Source organism: Pararge aegeria, chromosome 6, assembly GCF_905163445.1.
Source record: "Pararge aegeria chromosome 6, ilParAegt1.1, whole genome shotgun sequence".
Taxonomy (NCBI): domain Eukaryota; kingdom Metazoa; phylum Arthropoda; class Insecta; order Lepidoptera; family Nymphalidae; genus Pararge; species Pararge aegeria.
The window spans coordinates 18,744,406-18,765,116 of NC_053185.1; the positions used below are offsets into that span (position 1 = coordinate 18,744,406).

The window sequence follows — 20,711 nt, forward strand, 5'->3', positions numbered from 1 at the left end:
TGTTGTAGGTTTAAGTGGTCTTGTGCTATATATCTATACTATACTAATATTTATTATAAAGAGGTAAAGTTTGTGTAATTTCTGGATCTACTGAACCGATTTTGAAAATTCTATCACCAATATAAAGCCACATTATTTGTAAGTGCCATAGTCTTATATTTTAATCTGAAAACTGAAAAGAACTTTTCGTGGTACTCAGATTATTTAAGTAAGCCGGAGAAAAAACGATCGAACGAAAACGTTTCCTACGAACGCTGCCTTAACGATAGACGACAGACATGACTGAGGTCTATCGAAGAGTTTGTATTATACAAAAAGGTATATTTATATTTATAATAACCAACGAATTGGATCAAACGGATACGTAAAATTTTCAAATCATTAAATGCACAATTTTACAGACGTATCTTTCTTACAAATTAATATTATATAAAGTTACTTTCGCCACATTTTGTCATGTTATGATATTTTTTTAAGACTTAAGTTGATCATAAAATAAGTCTGCAGAATAGAGAATCTTCGTGCAATATATAAAGTGGGTGCAAGAGAGTTATAATATGAGAGTAACTATCAATATTATTTGTCTGGTGGGAGAGGCTTCGGCCGTGGCTAGTTACCACCCTACCGACAAAGACGTGCCGCTAAGCGATTAAGCGCTCCGGAACGATATCGCGTAGAAACCGATTAAGGTGTTATGGGTTTAATATAACTGCCATACTCCCAAACAGTTTAGCTCGCGACTATTGAAGTCAAGGGCTAATTTGTAGTGAACAAAAAAATACATAATAATTTTATTTTTTTTAAGTATATAGACAAGTGCTTGACTGAAATCACACCTGATGGTAAATGATGATGCAGCCTAAGATGAAGCGCGCTTGCCTAGAAGATGCCTATTCACTCTTGATTTGAAGGTACCCAGATTATAGGTATCAGGGAAGACGGAAGATGGGAGGGCAATCCAGGCCTTTGCTGTGCGGATCAGAAAGGAAGAAGCAAATTAAAAGAAGTTAAAACAATAAGTGATTTGCTACTCGACCAAAACGATCTCGAATTCTATAAACCCAGTTATATCACTAGCTTTATAATAAAAATACCTATAGATATCGGTAGCATGGTTTTGTACTGTTTACCGGGAATGTAAATATTTTTGTAATTTACAATCACAAATTATGTTAAACAATAAAACAATAGGTAAATATGATTAACAAAGGATGATTGAGAGAAACGTATGCGCTAGTAAAGCGGGTTAATGTGCGTGGAGATTACCGATAGCACCACAAACAAGCTGGGTGCGATAACAAGCGTACGCTGATAACAACTTTGTTGTTGTTTCAAATCACCTCTTTAAAACATAATATTAAAAATTGTATCACCATCGTCATAAATTTTTGTGGGTTGTTTAATATGTATTATGTTTTATGTTTATTTAGTTAAATCATAAATCATCTTTCTTATGTATATAAATATATATATATATATATTATATATATATATATATATATGTTGTAGTACCACCTACCAATAACTTATAGCATTCTTCCGTATGCTTTTGGTTGCGAGGAAGAGGTTTCTAAATAGCGTTAAGTCCGCGGTAATGTACTTTCTACCCCATTGTGCTATTGAATCAATATCTCTGTGACTTTTCTCGGTGGTGTACAATAAAAGTGTATTCATTTATCATCATCATCATCATTATAATATCGACCCATTACTGGCCCACTACAGGGCACGGGTGTCCTCCCAAAATGAGAATGGGTTAAGGCCGTAGCCCACCACGATGGTCCATTGAGGATTGGTGGACTTCACAGTCCTGTGAGAACATTATGGAGAACTCTCGGGTATGCAGGTTTCCTCACGATGTTTTCCTTTACCGTTGAAGCAAGTGATCGCACCCACGATCTTTCCGCAGTTGATCAACAAAACCAGACTGACGAAGCAGTAGTAGCGGTCTGCACATTACCGTACTAGATGGCGCCACAAAATCCTGCATTCAAGTGTTCATAAAAATTGACTTTATATATATATATACAACTTCCAAAGATGAATGTTCGGACCTCGGTCCACAAGATCACCCGCTCGAAGGAAGATCTTCCTATTGTTACGGTCGAGCGTATCACCATAGCTCCCGTACACAGTTATTTCAAAACATACTACCTACTTAGCAATCGTACATATACGTATTTCTATAATTAAGATGGGAAGGGGGGACACAGTATGACGCGTTAACACAGGAAAAGGGAAACTGAAGACGTAATTGTTGTGCTGGTACTAATGCCAGTTGCACTTGCGTCTCAGTTCCTACTAGTCTTGCATGGACGTGCGGCTCCTGCTCCACTCCGATCGGTTCCAATCTCCAGCTCAATACCTGCTGCAACCTTAGGTAACCCTTTTTAAAACCTGTTTTTTTTGGCGTGGTGGAAAAGCTTTGTTCTTACCTCCGACCCTTGGGCAGAATGGAGGTTATCTGGGACTTCCCCCCTCTGGGTATACCCAAACTAAAAACCAACATGGCATAAACCTCTTGTTGGCTCTGTTTGGAAGATCCTCATGGATAACTACCTCTCAGCCGCGGAGAGGTCATCTACCGACTAAAACCTTACGGTGTACTAACTCGGTTCCTGGTGCCTGCGTCAGGGGGAACACCACAACCCAGCCTGCGGTGCTTGCCGAGGTATTGAACCTCGTCCTGAACCCTCGTCTTGAACTTCAAGAGGTATACAAACCGTAACATCGAGTTATATTGACGGACAGACAAATAGGCAGAAAGAAAGCCAGACTGTACATAAAACATTTTGATACTTCGTTCCGTTTTTCTATCATGAGATATGGTGCACACTATAAAGATTTATTATGCCTGTTTCCTTCAGCCCGCACTGTTTTCTGTGTCAGGGATTTAAAACTTTACGTAAATACATACTTACTCTTACGTACATATTTTTTATTGTCATTAATCGTTTCATCCCTACTGTTGCGATTTGTTTCACATTCGCTATGATCTTTGTCTTTGAACAAAAGTTTTGAGAACGCTTTTATCGTTTACATTTACCGCTTCACAGGTTTTATACCAATTTCGGCTAAGTTGCATAGATATAATTTGCATACTGGAAACTGACATACGATAATTCTATCCTTGGAAAACGGTCGTGAATTTTTATGGATTACTAGATAGTGATGCATACAATAATACGATTATTTTGTCAACAGTGAAATTAAGTTTAATTTACGTACTTTAATAAAGGCGTTGTTTCAGGTTGCCTCTTCTTAAAAAAGGCATTATTTGCCATTGCCGCATGTTAATAAAGGCGTTCGTTCACATTCCCTGTTGTGAATGAAGGCGTTATTTGCTAATGATTTTGTTAATGAAGGCGTTGTTGGAATAACTTTTTGTCAATCAAGGCGTTGTTTGACATTGCCTCTTGTTAGTGAAGGCGTTGTCTCATATTGCCTCTTGTTAGTGAGGCGTAGATTGACATTTTCTCTTGTTAATAGTGAAAATGAATAGTGTGCCGCAAAGCGAATAAGTGTTCCGCAAAGCGAATGTATATATCGCATTACCTGTTGTTAATAAAGGTTGTGTTCCACAGGCGGAGCAGCGACTGGCGGCGCGACGAGCGGCGCGTGCGGAGGCGCGAGAGATCCGCATGCGCGAACTGGAGCGGCAACAGCGCGAACAGGAGGACCATGCCGACAAGGCGTATGACATGTATTCGGGTGAGTTCTTGACTCATCAAGCTTAATCAGTGGCGTGCACAGGAAATTGGACCAGGGTAAAATGGGATAAATATCAAAATCTTTCTCTATTGCCAGTTATATGAAAATGTTAGTATAGGCAGCGCTGTTCCCTGGGCGTTTAACAAAGCCAACAAGAGGGACATGCCGTGGTGGTCTTTAGTTTTGGGTATACCCCCTTTAGAGGGGGGAGTCCAACGTAACCCCTGTCCTGCCAAAGGGTAGAGCAAAAAATCTTTCCCACGTCGCCAACATAAAAAAGGGTAGGAAGCGCTTTTGTGCATGTATGAAATGCATGCCACTGAGCTTAAGGTACTGCAAAACATGCTTGAAACCTAAAGTGATAATAACGTAAGTAGTTCTTCACTGCAAAAAAGATACGATACTCTTGACCGTATTAATGAGTAAGTAAGTGCTTGTTAGCTTTACACGATTTGACGATAGAAAAAAATGTTAACAAAGTTACTATGTAAACATGACACTACATAGTTAGTCGAACATTTTGGGATAAATGTATGTCTTGATAGTTGTTTTTTTTTTGCCACTAATGATTATCAGAATAATGATGACTAAGCAGGAAAACCTGGACAAAACAGATTGCTGTTAATCATCATACCGATCTAGCCTAACCTATTTACGACACGCTGAGGGGCGCAGCCCGCAGGCCTCTCCTCTCACAGGATCGAGGGGTAACACATGGGGTAACCCATCATTGCTCTTAAACAGGCATGATTGTCTAATTGTCTCGCTAAGACCCCTAGGACTAAGACCCCCCCCATGGTAAGGTTAACCATCGCCTAAAAATTTATTTATTTATCTCCCCGGGGCTATCATAAGAATTGAACAACAACTAATAATAATTATAAGAAATAAAATAAAACATAAAACATAAAAATAAGCTATTTGAATTTAGAATTTAAAAAAAACATTAATAATAACAATAACCAAAAGTTCAAAAATAATAAAAACAAAACATTCAAACGTATAATTATTATCTTAGATCATCTACTCTCTAATAACATTTTGACTTTTTTTGGAGCTGAAGCGGCAACTATCCTAACTAAGAGAACAAAACTTTGTAGGGCGTGCAAGAATCACATCCTGCAAAGTACCGCTCTGTGTCCATAAACCTGAGCCCTAATTGTGTAGCCTCGTGTGCCTTTATTAAACCGGCAACCATGCCATATAGACAGGAACACAGTATTGCGACATTGCTGCTTAGCGGCAGAAGTAAGCACGACGGTAGTACTTCCCCGGACGAGCTCTGTCTTTTAATATTTTGACTTTGTATGTATGTAAACATTGGTGCCATCTTGCATGCTGTAGATCGGAATTTGGCTGTTGTTATCAGTACTTCAAATTCAAATTCATTTATTTGCTTAAAACATGACAAAATATTATACCTACATGTTTAGTCGCAGTCTACGACATGCAAATCTTAATTTACTATACATCACCACTCAATTGCAAATATATTAAAAATAATAAAAATTGTAATTATAAGAATGTACACTTGTACATGAATGATAGAATTATAAGGTGTATTAGCTGTATGTCATAATCAAAAATTAGAAAAATAAAAAAAATAAAAAGTCTGAATTAATGTTTCGTGTGGCAAATAATTCTTTCACAGAATAATAACACTTATCCACCAACCAGTCGTATAATTTAGCTTTGAACGTTAAGAACGGTAACTCTTTAAAAGTTGTTGGTAATTTATTATAAATCATTATCATACAATGATAACAACTTTTGGAACCGAGCGCTATTTTGCATGGTGGATAATATATTTTATTTTGATATCTGTATAAGATGATACTACATTTCCACATATCTCTATCTATCTTTTTACGAAGCATTTCTTCTCCTTTAACCACCTGTACATACAAACGAATTTTGAATAAGAATTTGCCACAAAAAGCTCTAGTGCTACTAAACAAGTGGTCCGTGGTTGAACCACTAGACCCACGAGGCAGTTGTGGCTCATAGCTGTTGGATCTGCTTGCAGAGACGGTGGGGCGCCGCGCGGGCTGTCGGCTGGCGGCGCTGAGCCCGGCCAGCGCCATGCACTCCCCGCGCCGCAGCTCCGAGGACTCGGAAGACGTGTTGAGCATTAAAGACCTCAGGGTAATTATTGGATAGAAGTAGGCGTTACTTTGCGGAAATCCATGATATATTATGAAAATTTGCCATACTCCGCGAAAAGCAGGAGATATCTGTATGGTGTAATTTATAAATTCTTCAATCCTTATACTCCACAACAAACATATCTTCGGAAATGCACCCTCTACGCACGTTCCGAAACCGGAGCATCCTCAGGAGATGTTGACTGTTGTACAGTGAATAATAATTGTTAAGTGGAGTAATAATAATATCATTATTTATTTTTTTATTTATTTATTGGGTCTACCAACGATTTTACATAAATAAAATAATATTCCTTATCATATATACATGACAAAGAGTATGCAAAAAGTAAGTAAAAACTAAAGCCTAGAGAAAAGAGTATTTGGTATAAAACTATTCAATTCAATACATGATTAGTTCTCCCATGCAGCGCGGTAACAGCTGTGATTGGCCGGCAGTTAATCTGTTAGCGTTGTGACTAGCTTACTAAATGCATGCGGGACACTTCATTAGCAACTCTTACTGAGGCTGTGAAACTGTTTTCTTTAGAAGCATAACTACTGCTCAAAAATAGCGTATGTTTTTTTTTCGTTCGCTGCAATAAGCATTCAAATCCAAAATTTCTTTGTTAATGTAGGCCTATCGCAGGCACTTATGAAGCGTTTACATAATTGTAAGGGGATGGTGATAACTTCGTTCGCCAACTTAAACCTAAAGCTACGAGGGTTCCAAACGCGCCCTGGTCTAAGAAGAGCCCACAAAGAACTTAGACGGGTAATTTTTTTTGTTATCACCATCTCACAGTTAATTTATATTAAGCTATGACGCTAGAGAAATTCATACCCTATCTGTTGTTTAAGTAATCCTTAATATTATAATAGGATTTTTATGTAAGCTTACGTTTTATATAAACTTTGAACTTATTGAGAAACATCTCAAAGATTTCATTTGTTAATTTGTTATAAAATAATATACAATTGCTCTTAAATAAATTTGCAATTTTGTGTAGCCTAGTAATATTCTTACAGTCCATTTTCTTTTTAAATTTTGTTATATTTTTGTGGAAAAAGAAACCGAAACTAATTATTATGTTTAAGTTTAGAATGCAACTGGCATACCCCTAATACGTTAGCCCGCTACCGTTTTATTCTCCAACATCACCTACCGCCGTTATATTGTAGCAAAAGGCTCACTTGTAGTGAGATAAATAAATAAAATCCATGAACATATGTCCGGAAAGAAAAAAAGGTGGCAATAAATATCTATTTGTTTTCAGCATGAACTCAAAGAAGTGGAGGAGAAGTTCCGGAAGGCGATGATATTGAACGCGCAGTTGGATAACGACAAAGCTGCGCTCGGCTACCAGTTGGAACTGCTTAAGGATAGAATAGAGGAGTTGCAGGAGGAATACGCGCAGTTACAGGTTAGCCTTCGCTGCAATATTTGATCTAACGGCGAGGCAGATCAGAGAGAGAATAAGAAAGAGATCTTTCGCTGCCTTTAGTTTAAAAATTTAAAAAAAAATTGTGCTCTCCATATACGCCTGTTTTGGTAATTTTCTATAGAATATGCTTTCTTGTAATTTTATTTCATTTTATTAGTGTTTTCCTACACTTGGAGTAATCATAAATTTAAAATGTATATAAAAAATTTCGGAACTCACAGGATTTGAACCTGCGACTCTCTGGCAATCGCGGCCTGAGCGCTTTCCCCAATTAAGCTACGGCTCTCCTACCGTCGGTGCCGAAATTAGTATATGCCTTTTACATCAGTCTTATAGCGACTGTAGCGTCATCTAGTAGGAAACGTTGCAGTTTCGATCCACTTTTTCAAAGGTCCATATTACAATGAGACACGTTTGAAACAAGACACATTGCTTGTTTTTTATAATTTTATTATAAAAATATAATATATGCATTTTAAATTTATAAAATTGATAATTCCTTCAAGTGCAGGTAAAAACACGAATAAGAATAATTAAATTAGTGGGGATGTACGGAAATCTTCCAGTTACAGTTTTATTATTGACGGCCGATTGGCGCAGTGGGCAGCGACCCTGCTTTATGAGTCCAAGGCCGTGGGTTCGATACCTACAACTGGAAAATGTTTGTGTGAAGAATATGAATGTTGTTCAGTGTCTGTATGTTTATATGTATATTATAAGTATTTATATATATTATTCATAAAAATATTCATCAGTTATCTTAGTACCCATAACACAAGCTACGCATACTTTGGGATTAGATGGCGGTGTGTGTATTGTGGTAGTATATTTATTTATTTATTATTATTCCTAAGGTAATTTTGGACCTACCAATGCATAAGTTAAAAAAATGTGTTAAAACACATTTATTACAGCGAGGTTATTATACAACTGATGAATTTCTTAATGACAAGGTTGCTTGGAAGCATCCGGCTCCGCTTTCATCTCTCAGAAGATAGAAAAATGAATTTTAAAATGTAAAATTTAAATTGTTGAAATTGGAAAAGAGCAACTGCTGAGTTACTTGCCGGCTTCTTCTCGGTAGAATCTGCCTTCCGAACCGGTGGTAGAGTCACTACACACAGACAGACTTGACGTTTCAAAAGTGCTTATATTAGGCATACTTGAAATAAATGAATTTTTTGAATTTTTGAATTTTATTATAAGTATAGTTGTTACTATGGTGAGGTGTCGTTGCGTTGCAGCGCGAGCACCGCGAGAAGTGCTCGAAGCACGAGCGGCTGCGGCGCGAGCACGCGGCGCTGGAGCGCGAGTTGGCCTTGGCGCGGGACGCCGTGCGCGCGCGCGACGCGGCGGCGGCGGCGGCCGGCCGCGCCTTCGTGGACGCGGCCAGCGCGCCGGGTGCGGGCGCGGGCCCGGCGTGCGGCAACGTGCCCGCGCTGGCGCTCGTGTCGCACGAGTCCGAACAGCTGCTCAGCGAGGCGGGCGAGGGCACGCTCGGTAACCATTATGTCTATTAACTTTAGTTTTGAGTATGGAGGGTAGAGGTAAGGAGAGTCATCTTATATGGGAGAAAAGTTGAAAAAGTGTCCAGTTGTATGCGCTAAATAACAGTTCAAAAATCCTCCACAATGGCGCTGGTGGATGCACAGGGTATGGTATGAATGTAGCAATCGTAGATGAATTGAAGTATGCCGAGTTAAAAAATTTAATGTCATTATCGACTAAAGTAGTTAATTATTGAGAATTTCAACAACTTACGTTGTACAAAATATTGTGGTAAATATAACCTTACTTCCTTGTTTATTTTTCAAGCCTACTCTAACAATATTTATATTTGGCGCTTCTTTTAAGAGTTACCTTGATGCAAATGTGGCGCCATCCTAATTTAATACATTTTGCCGACACTTTTTCATATACACAGATGATCCTCCTTACCTCTACCCTCCATAGTTTTGAGTTTACGAATGCGGTTATCGCCATCACCCGCTACCGTGTAATTCTCGTGTACGCATCAAAAGTGCCACCTATGGGCCCACTTGAATAAAGATATTTTTGACTTTGAATTTATTAGTTCTAAAATGTATGTTTCGATGTGAAACATCTATAGGCGGAGGGTAATCCTGATTGTGTTGAACTAAAAACTAAAAATTGTGTAATCTAGTTAATACTCGCTACCCACAAATACGTGACGCTAAGCGATCTAGCGTTCCGGTGCGATGAAGCGCTGGAACGCTAGATCGCTTAGCGTCACGTATTTGTGGGTAGCGAGTATTAACTAGATTCAACAATTTTTAGTTTTTAGTTCAACACAATCAGGATTACCCTCCGCCTATAGATGTTCCGGTGCGATGAAGCGCTGGAACCGATAGTGCGAGAAAAATTCTACCTTAACGCCTTAACATAAGGCTGTCATCGTTTTGTGTCCATCAATAAAACATCATTGATGCTATTATAAAACTTAAGCTCAATTTGCTATGCTCCGCGAAAAGCAGGAGAATCTTTATGGTGTAATTTATAATTTCTTCAATCCTTATACTCCACACCAAACAGACTTTCGGCAATGTATTTATAATTTCTTCAATCCTTATACTCCACACCAAACAGACTTTCGGCAATGTACCCTCTACGCACGTTTCATTCCGAAACCGGAGCATCCTCAGGAGATGTTGACTTTACGATGAATAATTGTTAAGTTAACAATTATTCACCACCCAAATATATTTATAGCAAGATTATACACCATACAGATTCTCCTGCTTTTCGCGGACTATAGCAAATTGAGCTTCATTTTCATAATATATCTTGGATTTCCGCAAAGTAACGCCAATCCAATATCATTGATGCTTGCAGACGTCCGGCTGGAGCGGCTGGTGAGTGCGAAGGCGACGCTGGAGGGCGAAGTGCGGAAACTGAAGCTCCAACTGAACGACGAGCGGGCCGCGAGGCAAAACGGCGTCGCCTCGCATTTGGACCGCGATCACGACACCGAACGTAAGTTATCTTTCAAATAACACTTATACTTGTAGCCAAATTCTAATTTAATTTGTGTTAAGCTCAAATATAACAAAACAACATCACCGCTCACGTACCTACCCAAAGATCACTTTTAGTGATAAGGCCGCCTTTGCACCCTAATGCTAAGTACTAATACTGTTTTCCTTGTGTTTTTCCTATTGTGGTGTTGCAATATAGTTTTTCTATTCTATTGTATTCTACCTCAGAGAGCTCGTTAAAAATTGTTGAATCTATTTAAAATTACGTTCGGACACCGAACGTAATTTTAAGATGATCATAAGAATAGATTTTTGTAATAACATTTATACGTGTAACTAAATTCAAATTTAGTTTGTTATAATTAGGTTTATTCTATACGCTCACGTTTTTTTTAAATTTAAATCTATCATATTTATAATATTTATCATTTTAATATCAACCCGTTACCGGCCCACTAAGGATCTCCTGTCCCAAAAGTGTAGGCTTAGTCCACCACGCTGGCTCGATGCGGATTTGTGGACTCCACACGCCTTTGAGAACATTATGGAGAACTCTCTGGCGTGCAGGTTTCCTCACGATGTTGCACCGTTGAAGCTAGTGATATTTCAATCGCTTGATACGCACGTAACTAAGAAAGGTTAGAGGTGCGTGCTGGGATTCGAACTCAGCCCCCCGGAAGTTTAGCCGAAATCCCAACTACTACAAAGATCCTCATTATATTATACCGGCCCACTATAGGGCACGGTTCGCCTCCCACAATGACAAAGGCCGTAGCCATCCGTGCCGTGGCCGTCCAGTGCGAATTGGTAACAAATGTTGGATGTTGTGATTTGACAGTGGAGACGCTACGCAAATCAGTCGCTGAGGCGAAAGGCCGCGCGGCTCGAGCCGAGGCCGAGGCGGCCTTGCAAGCGGCGGCCGTGGCTCGCCTCGAGGCGCAAGTGGCTCGGTTGCGCGCGAGGCAGGACCACCAAGACGAGCACGAGGAGATGCTTAAGCAGGAGCGGAGAAAACTGCAGAGAGAGGTACGCGACACACGGACAAACAAAAACTATATTCATGAACCAGTAAAGGACACTGGCCTCCTCTCAGAATGAGGAGAGTTTACGCTATGTCACGTTTATTAATAACGGAGTGATTGTTTACGCTAAAAAAAAAGACTTTTTTATACCATGAGCCAATTGTATGTACAATAAATGTAATGCACAATAAAGATTGTTTCTATCACTATCACATTGTCACATCATTATCAGCAGTGGCATTCATAGAGCGTAACGGAGTTATTGTTTTCGGCTGGCTCGCATCTCAACGCTGCTGACACCATTTAATACACCGCATTAACCTTTGTTCGAAAAGCCACGCACACTCCGGCTACGTGTGGCTAATGTAGCCGGAGTGTCGATTGTTTATACTGCCTTGCGTGGCTTGAACTTTCGCCCGCCTTTCGAGCAAAGGTCAATGCGGTGTATTAAATGGTGTCAGCAGCGTTGAGATGCGGGCCAGCCGTAAAAAATCACTCGGTTACCCTCCATACACGCCACTGCTGATAATGACGTAACAATGTGATAGTTATAGAAACAATCTTTATTGTTCATTACATTTATTGTCCATACAATTGGGTCATGGTATAAAAAAGTTTTTTTTTTTTTTTAATTGGAATTAAGCAATGGCTGCGATGTTGATGTTAAATCTCCTTTTGCAGGATGTGGTTGATTTTTGGGCCGTTATAAACAATGGCGATACCTAACGGTATAGTTATTTTGAATACCCGGAGTGACCCCGCTTCTCAACAGATTGTTGACTAGAATATATTAATATAGTCCCCGACCTTTAGATTTTAACATTCTTGGTTTTTACCAACATTTAACATTCATGTTTAAGTAAAAATAACACGATAAAGGATCATATGATTAAATGTAGAAACCTTTTTTAGAAAACTACCCGCGCGATACCTGCGACTTTGTTTTGGGCATAATTTCTGTTTGAGAAAGTCTTTATAAAATCGGTTTGTTTATGTTTTAACTATTATAACGTGAGATCGGTTATTTTTTTATATACTTGGAACCCTTGTCGTTTCGCGGGCTTATGATTTAATTTTTTGTGTCAGTTGTTATTTTAATAGCTACACTGTCGCGCGCTATCATCTTAAACGAAACTATCTTGGTGATAGAATATTGGATAGAAGCAGGCTTACTTTGCAATATATATACCGGAGAATCCTCAGGAGATGTTGACTTAACAATTTTTCATTGTAAAGTCAACATCTCCTGAGGATGATCCGGTTTCGGAGCGAAACGTGCGTAGTATCCTCGTGTCGATCTGTTTGGTGTGGAGTAAAAGGATTGAAGAAATTATAAATTAAACCATACAGATTCTCCTGCTATTCGCGGAGTATAGCAAATTAAGCTTAATTTTCATAATATTGGTGATAGAAAAATCATACACACGCGATTTTGGCAAGAAATCGCATGCCCACGCAAAAGCACATTTGAATGATTTATTAAATAATTAAAAACGCGCCGTCAAATATACATGGCCGTCAATAACACCTGACAGGTTAGCTGCCTAAAATTTTATTCTGCATCATATCTTAGTGATATTGAAGTCAAGGACTGTGGGGGAATAAATAAGATATAATATAGACAGCTCGCTAGTTTATATATAGTTAGTTATACTTACACATAAGCCCGCCATGTGTTTGTAGTGTGTACACATATGTTATAAATAAATTGACAGGTCGTTATGTCACGTGTAAATGAAAACCGAAATATTACTTAACATGCTTTAGAGGTACATTATTTACTGTCTGTGAGACTTATCCGTGAAACCGAAACGCTAATAGATTGTGAGTAAACCACTGCCACAGTTTTTACTGAAAGAAATCAGAAATAGCTCGAACATCACACGCAAAACTAAAATTAAGTTCGTGTCGCGTAGCGTAGGTACTATGCGCGTGTCGGTCTTTTACCTCCAATAAAGTTGTTATACGTAAACACTTAAAATGTTTTGAATCAGTTTGTATAGAAGAATAAACATGGTTCTTTTGATTTAATATTTTTAAAAGGTTATCCTTATGAACCCTTCAAGTTTTTCGTAATTCGGTTACACGTTGTATAGCCTTTGCTAAAGGGGTCTTTTTAAAATCATAGCGCTACTTTAGACCTGCCAATTTAGTTCACACACAGTTCACATACAAAGGTTAAACTACGATTTATTAAATTGTTTAAACACGCAAAGCAACGCGTTTAAGAATTCCATTCCAATTTTGTGTGTACTAAAACATCCATTGTGTCTAATAATTAAATATCAATATTCTCATATAACTCTTGAGACTTGAGTGTAATAATGTGGTTGCTCCACAGGCGAGAGAAGCTCTCAACCGAGTTGAGGAACTGGAGACGGAGAATAGCCACCTCACGAAGAGACTCGACAAGCTCAAGAACGCCAAGTCTGCGCTGCTCAAGGAACTGTGACAGGCCTGCGCGAGCGACGCCGCCTGATTAGCCTATAGCGACATATACACATCGATAGCTTTTTCGTTTTACCACGGCGCTTATTTAATGCGCCCCAAAGCCAATTATTCACCGGTAATAAATAACATTTCACTAGTATAAATAGTTAAAAAAAAGTTCGGTGCATTAGGAAAGAGCTTGTACGGCGAATGCGAGTGACGCGGCGTAAAGGCGACAGATATTCCGATCGTTAACACAAATATTCAATCCGGTTATTCATTGCATTTCAATATTATAAATAACAAAGAGAATAAATATGAATTGAGTGCATTAAGAAACACCCTACAGCCAGTGCAGGAGTCGCGTGGCTGCGGGATTTGTCACTATTTGGGTCATTCATTCAAATACTCTTAATAGGTTCATACGACCCCACTGATCGAGTAAACCTATTAATAGTTTTCCAATTTTATATCACTATTGTAGTAAATTGTATAAAATTTGAATATTGTTTAGAGACTCTCTAGATATGATTATAGAAACCTCCAATGTAAGATGGAAAAAAAATTCGCGCGTGAGAGGAAACTTCCGGGTTGTAATGTCATACAATATCTATGAATTTAAGAAAATCCATCCATGTTCACCCGGACTTTTCCCGCCCCAGCGTCTGTGTGTTTAGTGCTTTATTGATCAATTAGGTTTCAAACGATTCTCCTCTTTCTACACCATACGTAAAGTGCATATTTTCTTACTTGTCTAAATGTGTAAATAATTTTTTCATTACGTTTTTAGTATAAAAATAATGTTTTAATTTTTAAATTATTAAGGAAATGTCTTTTTATTTCGTTTGTTTTTTTTTTAAAGAATATTTTACACTAAATTGTAATAAAACGGTTGTTTATAGAATAGGACAAGTTAGAAAGAGTAAAGAATATCCACCCTACAAAGCACCTTTGACCATCGAATTATAACAATAACTTCTTCCTCATAAATGCCTCATACGCGATAATTATTTTTTCAGTGCGGATTTTTTTTTATGTAAAATTTATGAACATAAATATAGCTCTCAGCTGTTATCTTGCGATCAACGTTCTCGCACTCGGTCCTATCGTCGAAGCGGTAATTCCATAAAATAAAGCATAATAATAACTTAGACAATTACAATTGAAAAACCTACCTACCTATGCATGCCACACATTAAGTTGCATTTTTTTTAATCCACTACAAGTTAGCCCATGACTGCAATCTCACCTGGTGGTAAGTGATGATGCAGCCTAAGAAGGTAGTAGGCTATTATTTATTTAGATAGATACCTATTACTAGTAGCCATGATTGGCTTTTTTATGCTCTGACATGGTGAAAAAAAAAATTAAAAGTTTAGTGTTAGATATAAAAATGTTCTTTTACCGATACCGCACCACCAAAAAAAAAAAAAAAATCCGCAGTGGTTACAAAATTATCCTGTATAGCGGGAAATATGTACGCATTTGAAGTAGCGCGGATAATCGTATAACCGCGAAAAATAATAAAATAATGGAATCGCACCGCAAAAATTTTACCGAAATTAACTTACTATTGTGACATACTCTTTAACAAACCTTAAGTCTACGCCCCAGGCGCAGTGTTCAGCGCTTTATGAATGGGGGAGGATCCGGTTTCGATTTCCGGCAAGGACAATTTGCAATTTGGGGATTTATAAATTCCTTATCTTCTGTGATCTGGTCTGGCTGCGGTTTATTACCCTACCGACAGAGACGCGCCCCCAATCGATTTTTGTTACGATGTCGTAGAAACCGATTAGGGGTGTGGCTTATAACTGTCATAAAAGGTTAGCCCGCTTCCATCTCAGACTGCATCGTCAATTACCATCAGGTGAGATTGCAGTCAAGGGCTGATTTGTAGCAGAATAAAAAAAAAGGGTGAGATTTGCAGTCAATGGCTAACGTGTAGTTGAATATAAAATTGCCGACCTCTCTGTGGCCTTGGACCCTAGTTCGATTCTCGGTAGGGACTATCTGGGGATGTGTATTTTATGACTAGTTACCCAACATTCAGTGGCGTGCATAGAGGGTATGCACAGGGTATGCAGATTATATAAACTATAAAAAATCTCCAGTAAGAGTTATTAATAACTTACGGATAGGCATTACAAGAGTTATAGAAAGCCTCCCCTTGAGTATTTATAACTCGTACGGGCGTTTTTCTTCATTTTATATCATCTGCATACCCTGTGCATACCCTCTATGCACGCCACTGCCAACATTGTTATAGTGTTACGCTATTGATGTACGAAGAGATGACATTTGCAATGCATTGCGTTGTTAACTGTCACCATATGCGCTTACCTTCACGTGCCATCGGACACCACGCCACACGACTCATGTTGCTTAATAAAATTTGATACGACTCAACATTCTTCGCGTGGCGTGCTATATATGTGTTTCCGACCTTATACATATGAACTGATATTATATTGGTGACGTTTTTTTGATGATAGAATTATAATTATCACAAAATGATCTACGACTCCTTTTTAAATAGGACCGAGTAAATAAATAATCTGTGTTGTAATATTTTTTTTATACTGAAAAAAAGAGTTGTAAATTTTCCGATTCGATCGAAATAACGATTCGATTTTTCGATAAAAATTATAGGTTTTATGATTTTTATTAAATATGTAATTATAAATAAATGTAATTTTAAATGCTATAATTTCTTATTCTAATTTACGAGTCATGTTTTATATGTACATTCTTTGTCATTAATGTAGTAATTCCTTGAAATTTATCAAGCAGCAGTGTAATTTAGAACTCTGATCGCGTGACATAACGATAAAGATGTGTAGTTTCGTTACATATCGTTACTTTTATAAAGCGTTAACGATAAGTGACAGTCAACTAGACTCCACTCACTCGTTTGCGCTTTAGTATTTTAGGCACGTATTAAAAAACTCATTTAGATAAGAGCAGGTTCTCAAGTTTGGTCTTTACGATCGATACTTGTCATTGAAGTAAACCTTAGACTGCGTAGTCACTTTAGAGTCCTTATTTTCTATAAGGTTAAAATCGTAACACGCTTAACCGTTTAGTCTAGCCTATCCTCTACTGGCTTTATGTATTTTGAACTCTATGTCTGGTGGTTAAAATGCATTATCTAGTACACCTAGTTGCGCTCTCATTGTATCACTAAGCTTCGACAGGTTAACCGCAATTTGTGACGTAAAAACTGTCATTTCTTGTAGGTTAAGCTGTCAAAATGTATCAAATAATAAGACAGATTCTGATTTGCATAATTTCTAGTAGTAGGACTTTCAAAACTTTAATTCCATAGAGAATTAGGTTGGCCTTGAAGTCAGAGATCGCAGTCAAGCCATAATTTGTATACAAAATAAAACTTACGTATAATAGAAACTATACCATCTAATGTATAATGTATATGAATACTTTAATTAATTTGTAATATAAATAATTTTCTGTGCATTAATTAATTACGTTAAATAATAAAACTGACTATTTATTTGTTACGCAATGTTTTATTTTTAATATCGGTATAGGTAATATTAAAAGGATTTTCATTTTAGCTTGCCGAAACTTCGCTTTTTACTAACCATAAAGAGTCAAATTATTCTTCAACTTGCCAGAAAAACAAATTTTATTTGTTATTTTATTTATTAAACTATCCGAATTTAAAGTACTCTATTTTATGCACATGTGTTTTGTAAAACATTAAAGTCAATGAGATGTTATTACTCCTGGAGAAGTAAACTCAATGAAGACGTCAAGAAAATCCACTCATGACAAGCGTAAATTTCGCGATCCTTGCTGTCAAACGTCACTTCACTGAGTATTTTTTAATGTATGCAAAAGTGACGTTTGTCAGCAAAGATCACGAAATTTTCGGCTGTCGCAAGCCTGCTGTGTGATATGTTATCACCCTGCCGGTTCCGGATAGCAATCCCCAAGTACATGTTTATCAAAGACATCTTGCCTAATTAGCAACATAGAACCAATAGTTATAAAAATTCAAAATAAACAATATTTATTTCTCTCTTTTACACACGTAAATCCTAAGAGACCATTATAACACCATTTGCTGAATGGTAATCTTACCTCTCTATCCTCTTTACCTGTTTGTCCCTTAGTAATTGAGGCTTGCATCCCACCTAATCAATCGTCCACTCTGCAGGTTGTAACATCTCATTGCTTAAAGCGATGATTAGAACAAAAGCCACCATAATGTTATGTTTAAATATGTTTTACCGTAGATAGATGTCTTGTAAGATATTCCTCGACACAACGGCTTAGTTCACACTAGCGACATCGCGCGACAAAAAGTCGCTACTATTTATTATGTATGGAGAAACCTAGAAGTGCATTGAGTAGTGTCACGATATGACGTCACCTAATAATACCCGTATAGTAATAATGAACACAATAATTCTTATAGCAACATACAAATAATTAAAAAAGTAAATGGAAAAAAAACCATTTAGATAATTAAAATGTACGCGACATCGTGTCCAGTGGGTATATGCCATGAAACATTGCAACTCTTATTTTAGACGTAGGTAGGTTATAGCGACAAAATTAATACACCACCTTTTTTATTTGCTTTACTCTTAGAATATTAATATTTTAAAGTCTTACTCTTTTTGTGACATCTATCTTTGAATCTAAAAGCTCACTTTGTCAAGAAAAGTAGCAGAGAAACTGGGAAGAATCTGATTTTTATTAAAGAATAGCCTTTATTTTTAATTCTTTTCTCTTTTTTCTTCTTTTGCCTTCACTCTTTTCCTTCGAATAGCTACACACACAATAAAGATGTAAAGCGCCCTTCAGACTTCGTTTATCCCCACTGACTATACGTACCTTCAAACTAGGAATAAATAAGAATCTTCTATGCTCCTTAGTGCAAAATCTCACAATGATATTTGACTGCCCACCACCATATCGCGTTTAAAAATTTTGTGTGAATATATTTCTCCGCGCGAATCCCAAATATCCACAACGCGTAAAATTGCATATTTTTTTTATATGATAAAGAGTTGCCTTATATTCAGTGTTATTATTCCTTCATAAGTTTTTTTTTTGTCTTAGCGATTTGTCGCTAGTGTGACTACAGACTACACTTTAATTTTCGAGGAATTTTCCCAAGAGGGAATAAATTGTGTAAAAGAATTGCTCAAAATAGTACTGAGTGCAATGTGATAGTTTGAGATATAGTTACACGTCCAGTAGCGATCTCTAAAGCGGTATTACTTTAGAGATCTGTAGAAATAATGAAGGTCTAAATTCACGCACGCATCACTAAATTTTCCATTCGCAGACACGTAGGTCTATGCAGTGCGACTACGTGAGAGATGGAAACTAATGATCATAGATTGTTATAGGGAAATTATTATTGTGTAAACTTGCCCATTAAATAAAGAACTAAAATAGACGTGTGGTTTCAAAATAAAAATAATACAACTCATTTAGTTATGTTATTAATTCCATCGTAGAAATTATGGGGGTTGGTTGAAATGAAAACCGAATATATATCTACTGTTACAATAACTATTAAACTATGACGGCCGATTGGCGCAGTGGGCAGCGACCCGGCTTTGTGAGTCTAAGGCCGTGGGTTCAATTCCCACAGTTGGAATATGTTTGTGTGATGAACATGAATGTTATTTCTGTGTCTGGATGTTTATATGTATATTTATTCATAAAAATATTCAGTAGTCATCTTAGTATCCATAACACAAGCTACGCTTACTTTGGGGCTAGATTGTATTGATGTAGTATATATTTTTTATTATTATTAATGGTCACAAACAAAATTATGTTTAAACAAACTGAGGGTATAGAAACTCTCGTTGTCAATGTCCCGAATTCACTAGCTAATCCTAAAAGTGTAAAGAACGCGAGAAGCATTGAAATTCTTGAATACAATAAGGTAAAAAAAAACTACCGATTAATCTCCCTCATATCCTTAAACACAAAGTTAAAAGTGAAACAGTATTCCTATTTTTTTAATAAGTAATACAATTTAGAACAGAATTTGTAATATAGTATTTTTTTCAATTTAATTCACTAAGCAATTTAAATTGTGCAAGAATTAAATAGGTTCAATATAGATAAATCAAATTATATTTATATTTATTTTGGAAATTACCACAGTCACATAACCATGCGATATATTTCCCGTTATCGCGGTGTGGGTAGACAGAAAAATAAAAAAATGGAATTGTAAAACAACCAGTGTAGGGGTTGCTAATAATTGATTTTATTTGAGTAAGTTACAGCAAATTATAAATAGCATTTAAAATAGAAAACTTTTGTTCCATTTTAGAAATAAATATTATATTTTTTGGACTACCCTCCCGCTAAATATTTAATTTTATACTGGTTTTGAACAACACCAGTCGTCGAGTGGTAGTTAAATGCAAACCTGCCGACAAAGTTAACTTACTTTACTTATGCTACTCTCATTTAACTAATAACTTGGCGTTGAAAATCGGTGCTTGATATTTGTTTATGTAAAATTTACGGTAGTTAACAAATAAAGACTAATATTATTTATAACAAGTTAGAAGACTGTTTGTATGTTTGCTCTGACTCTATTACCTGATCGGATTGAAGATTCTACTGAGGGGAAGCCGGCAAAAAACTCGATAAATATTCGATGTATCTTTTCAGTTAGAGCTTTAAAGGAGGCGACACCTAAAAAAGATTGGTTCATTGGAAATACATAAGTTTGCGGACTGTTAGTAATATTAATCTGGCTCAGTTTAATACCTTTTACACTTAATATTAAGTTTTTAATCTTAAATGTCTTCTAATCTATTCTCTTAAACTTGTGGCGATTCGCCACCGTATTTTATTTAACTAGCAACACTATTGTCTTTGCTTAGAAAAGTTCTAACTCGTTAGTCGTACTGACTTGAACCTGTTGATGAGAACTCAACTTTGAAATCTTGAAAG

General features: G+C 37.1%; 1 protein-coding gene across 1 annotated transcript in view; it reads left to right on the forward strand.

Annotated features, from left to right (window-relative positions):
* The window catches only part of LOC120624188 (dolichyl-diphosphooligosaccharide--protein glycosyltransferase 48 kDa subunit), a 67,719-nt gene extending 53,206 nt beyond the window's left edge, over positions 1-14,513 (forward strand). The window contains exons 9-15 of the mRNA XM_039890563.1: positions 3,585-3,711; positions 5,738-5,856; positions 7,133-7,279; positions 8,545-8,800; positions 10,154-10,294; positions 11,135-11,322; positions 13,660-14,513. Coding sequence (XP_039746497.1) covers positions 3,585-3,711; positions 5,738-5,856; positions 7,133-7,279; positions 8,545-8,800; positions 10,154-10,294; positions 11,135-11,322; positions 13,660-13,770 — 1,089 coding nt within the window. The 3' untranslated portion in view covers positions 13,771-14,513. The remainder of the gene's footprint in view (positions 1-3,584; positions 3,712-5,737; positions 5,857-7,132; positions 7,280-8,544; positions 8,801-10,153; positions 10,295-11,134; positions 11,323-13,659) is intronic.
* The last annotated feature ends 6,198 nt before the right edge of the window (positions 14,514-20,711 follow it).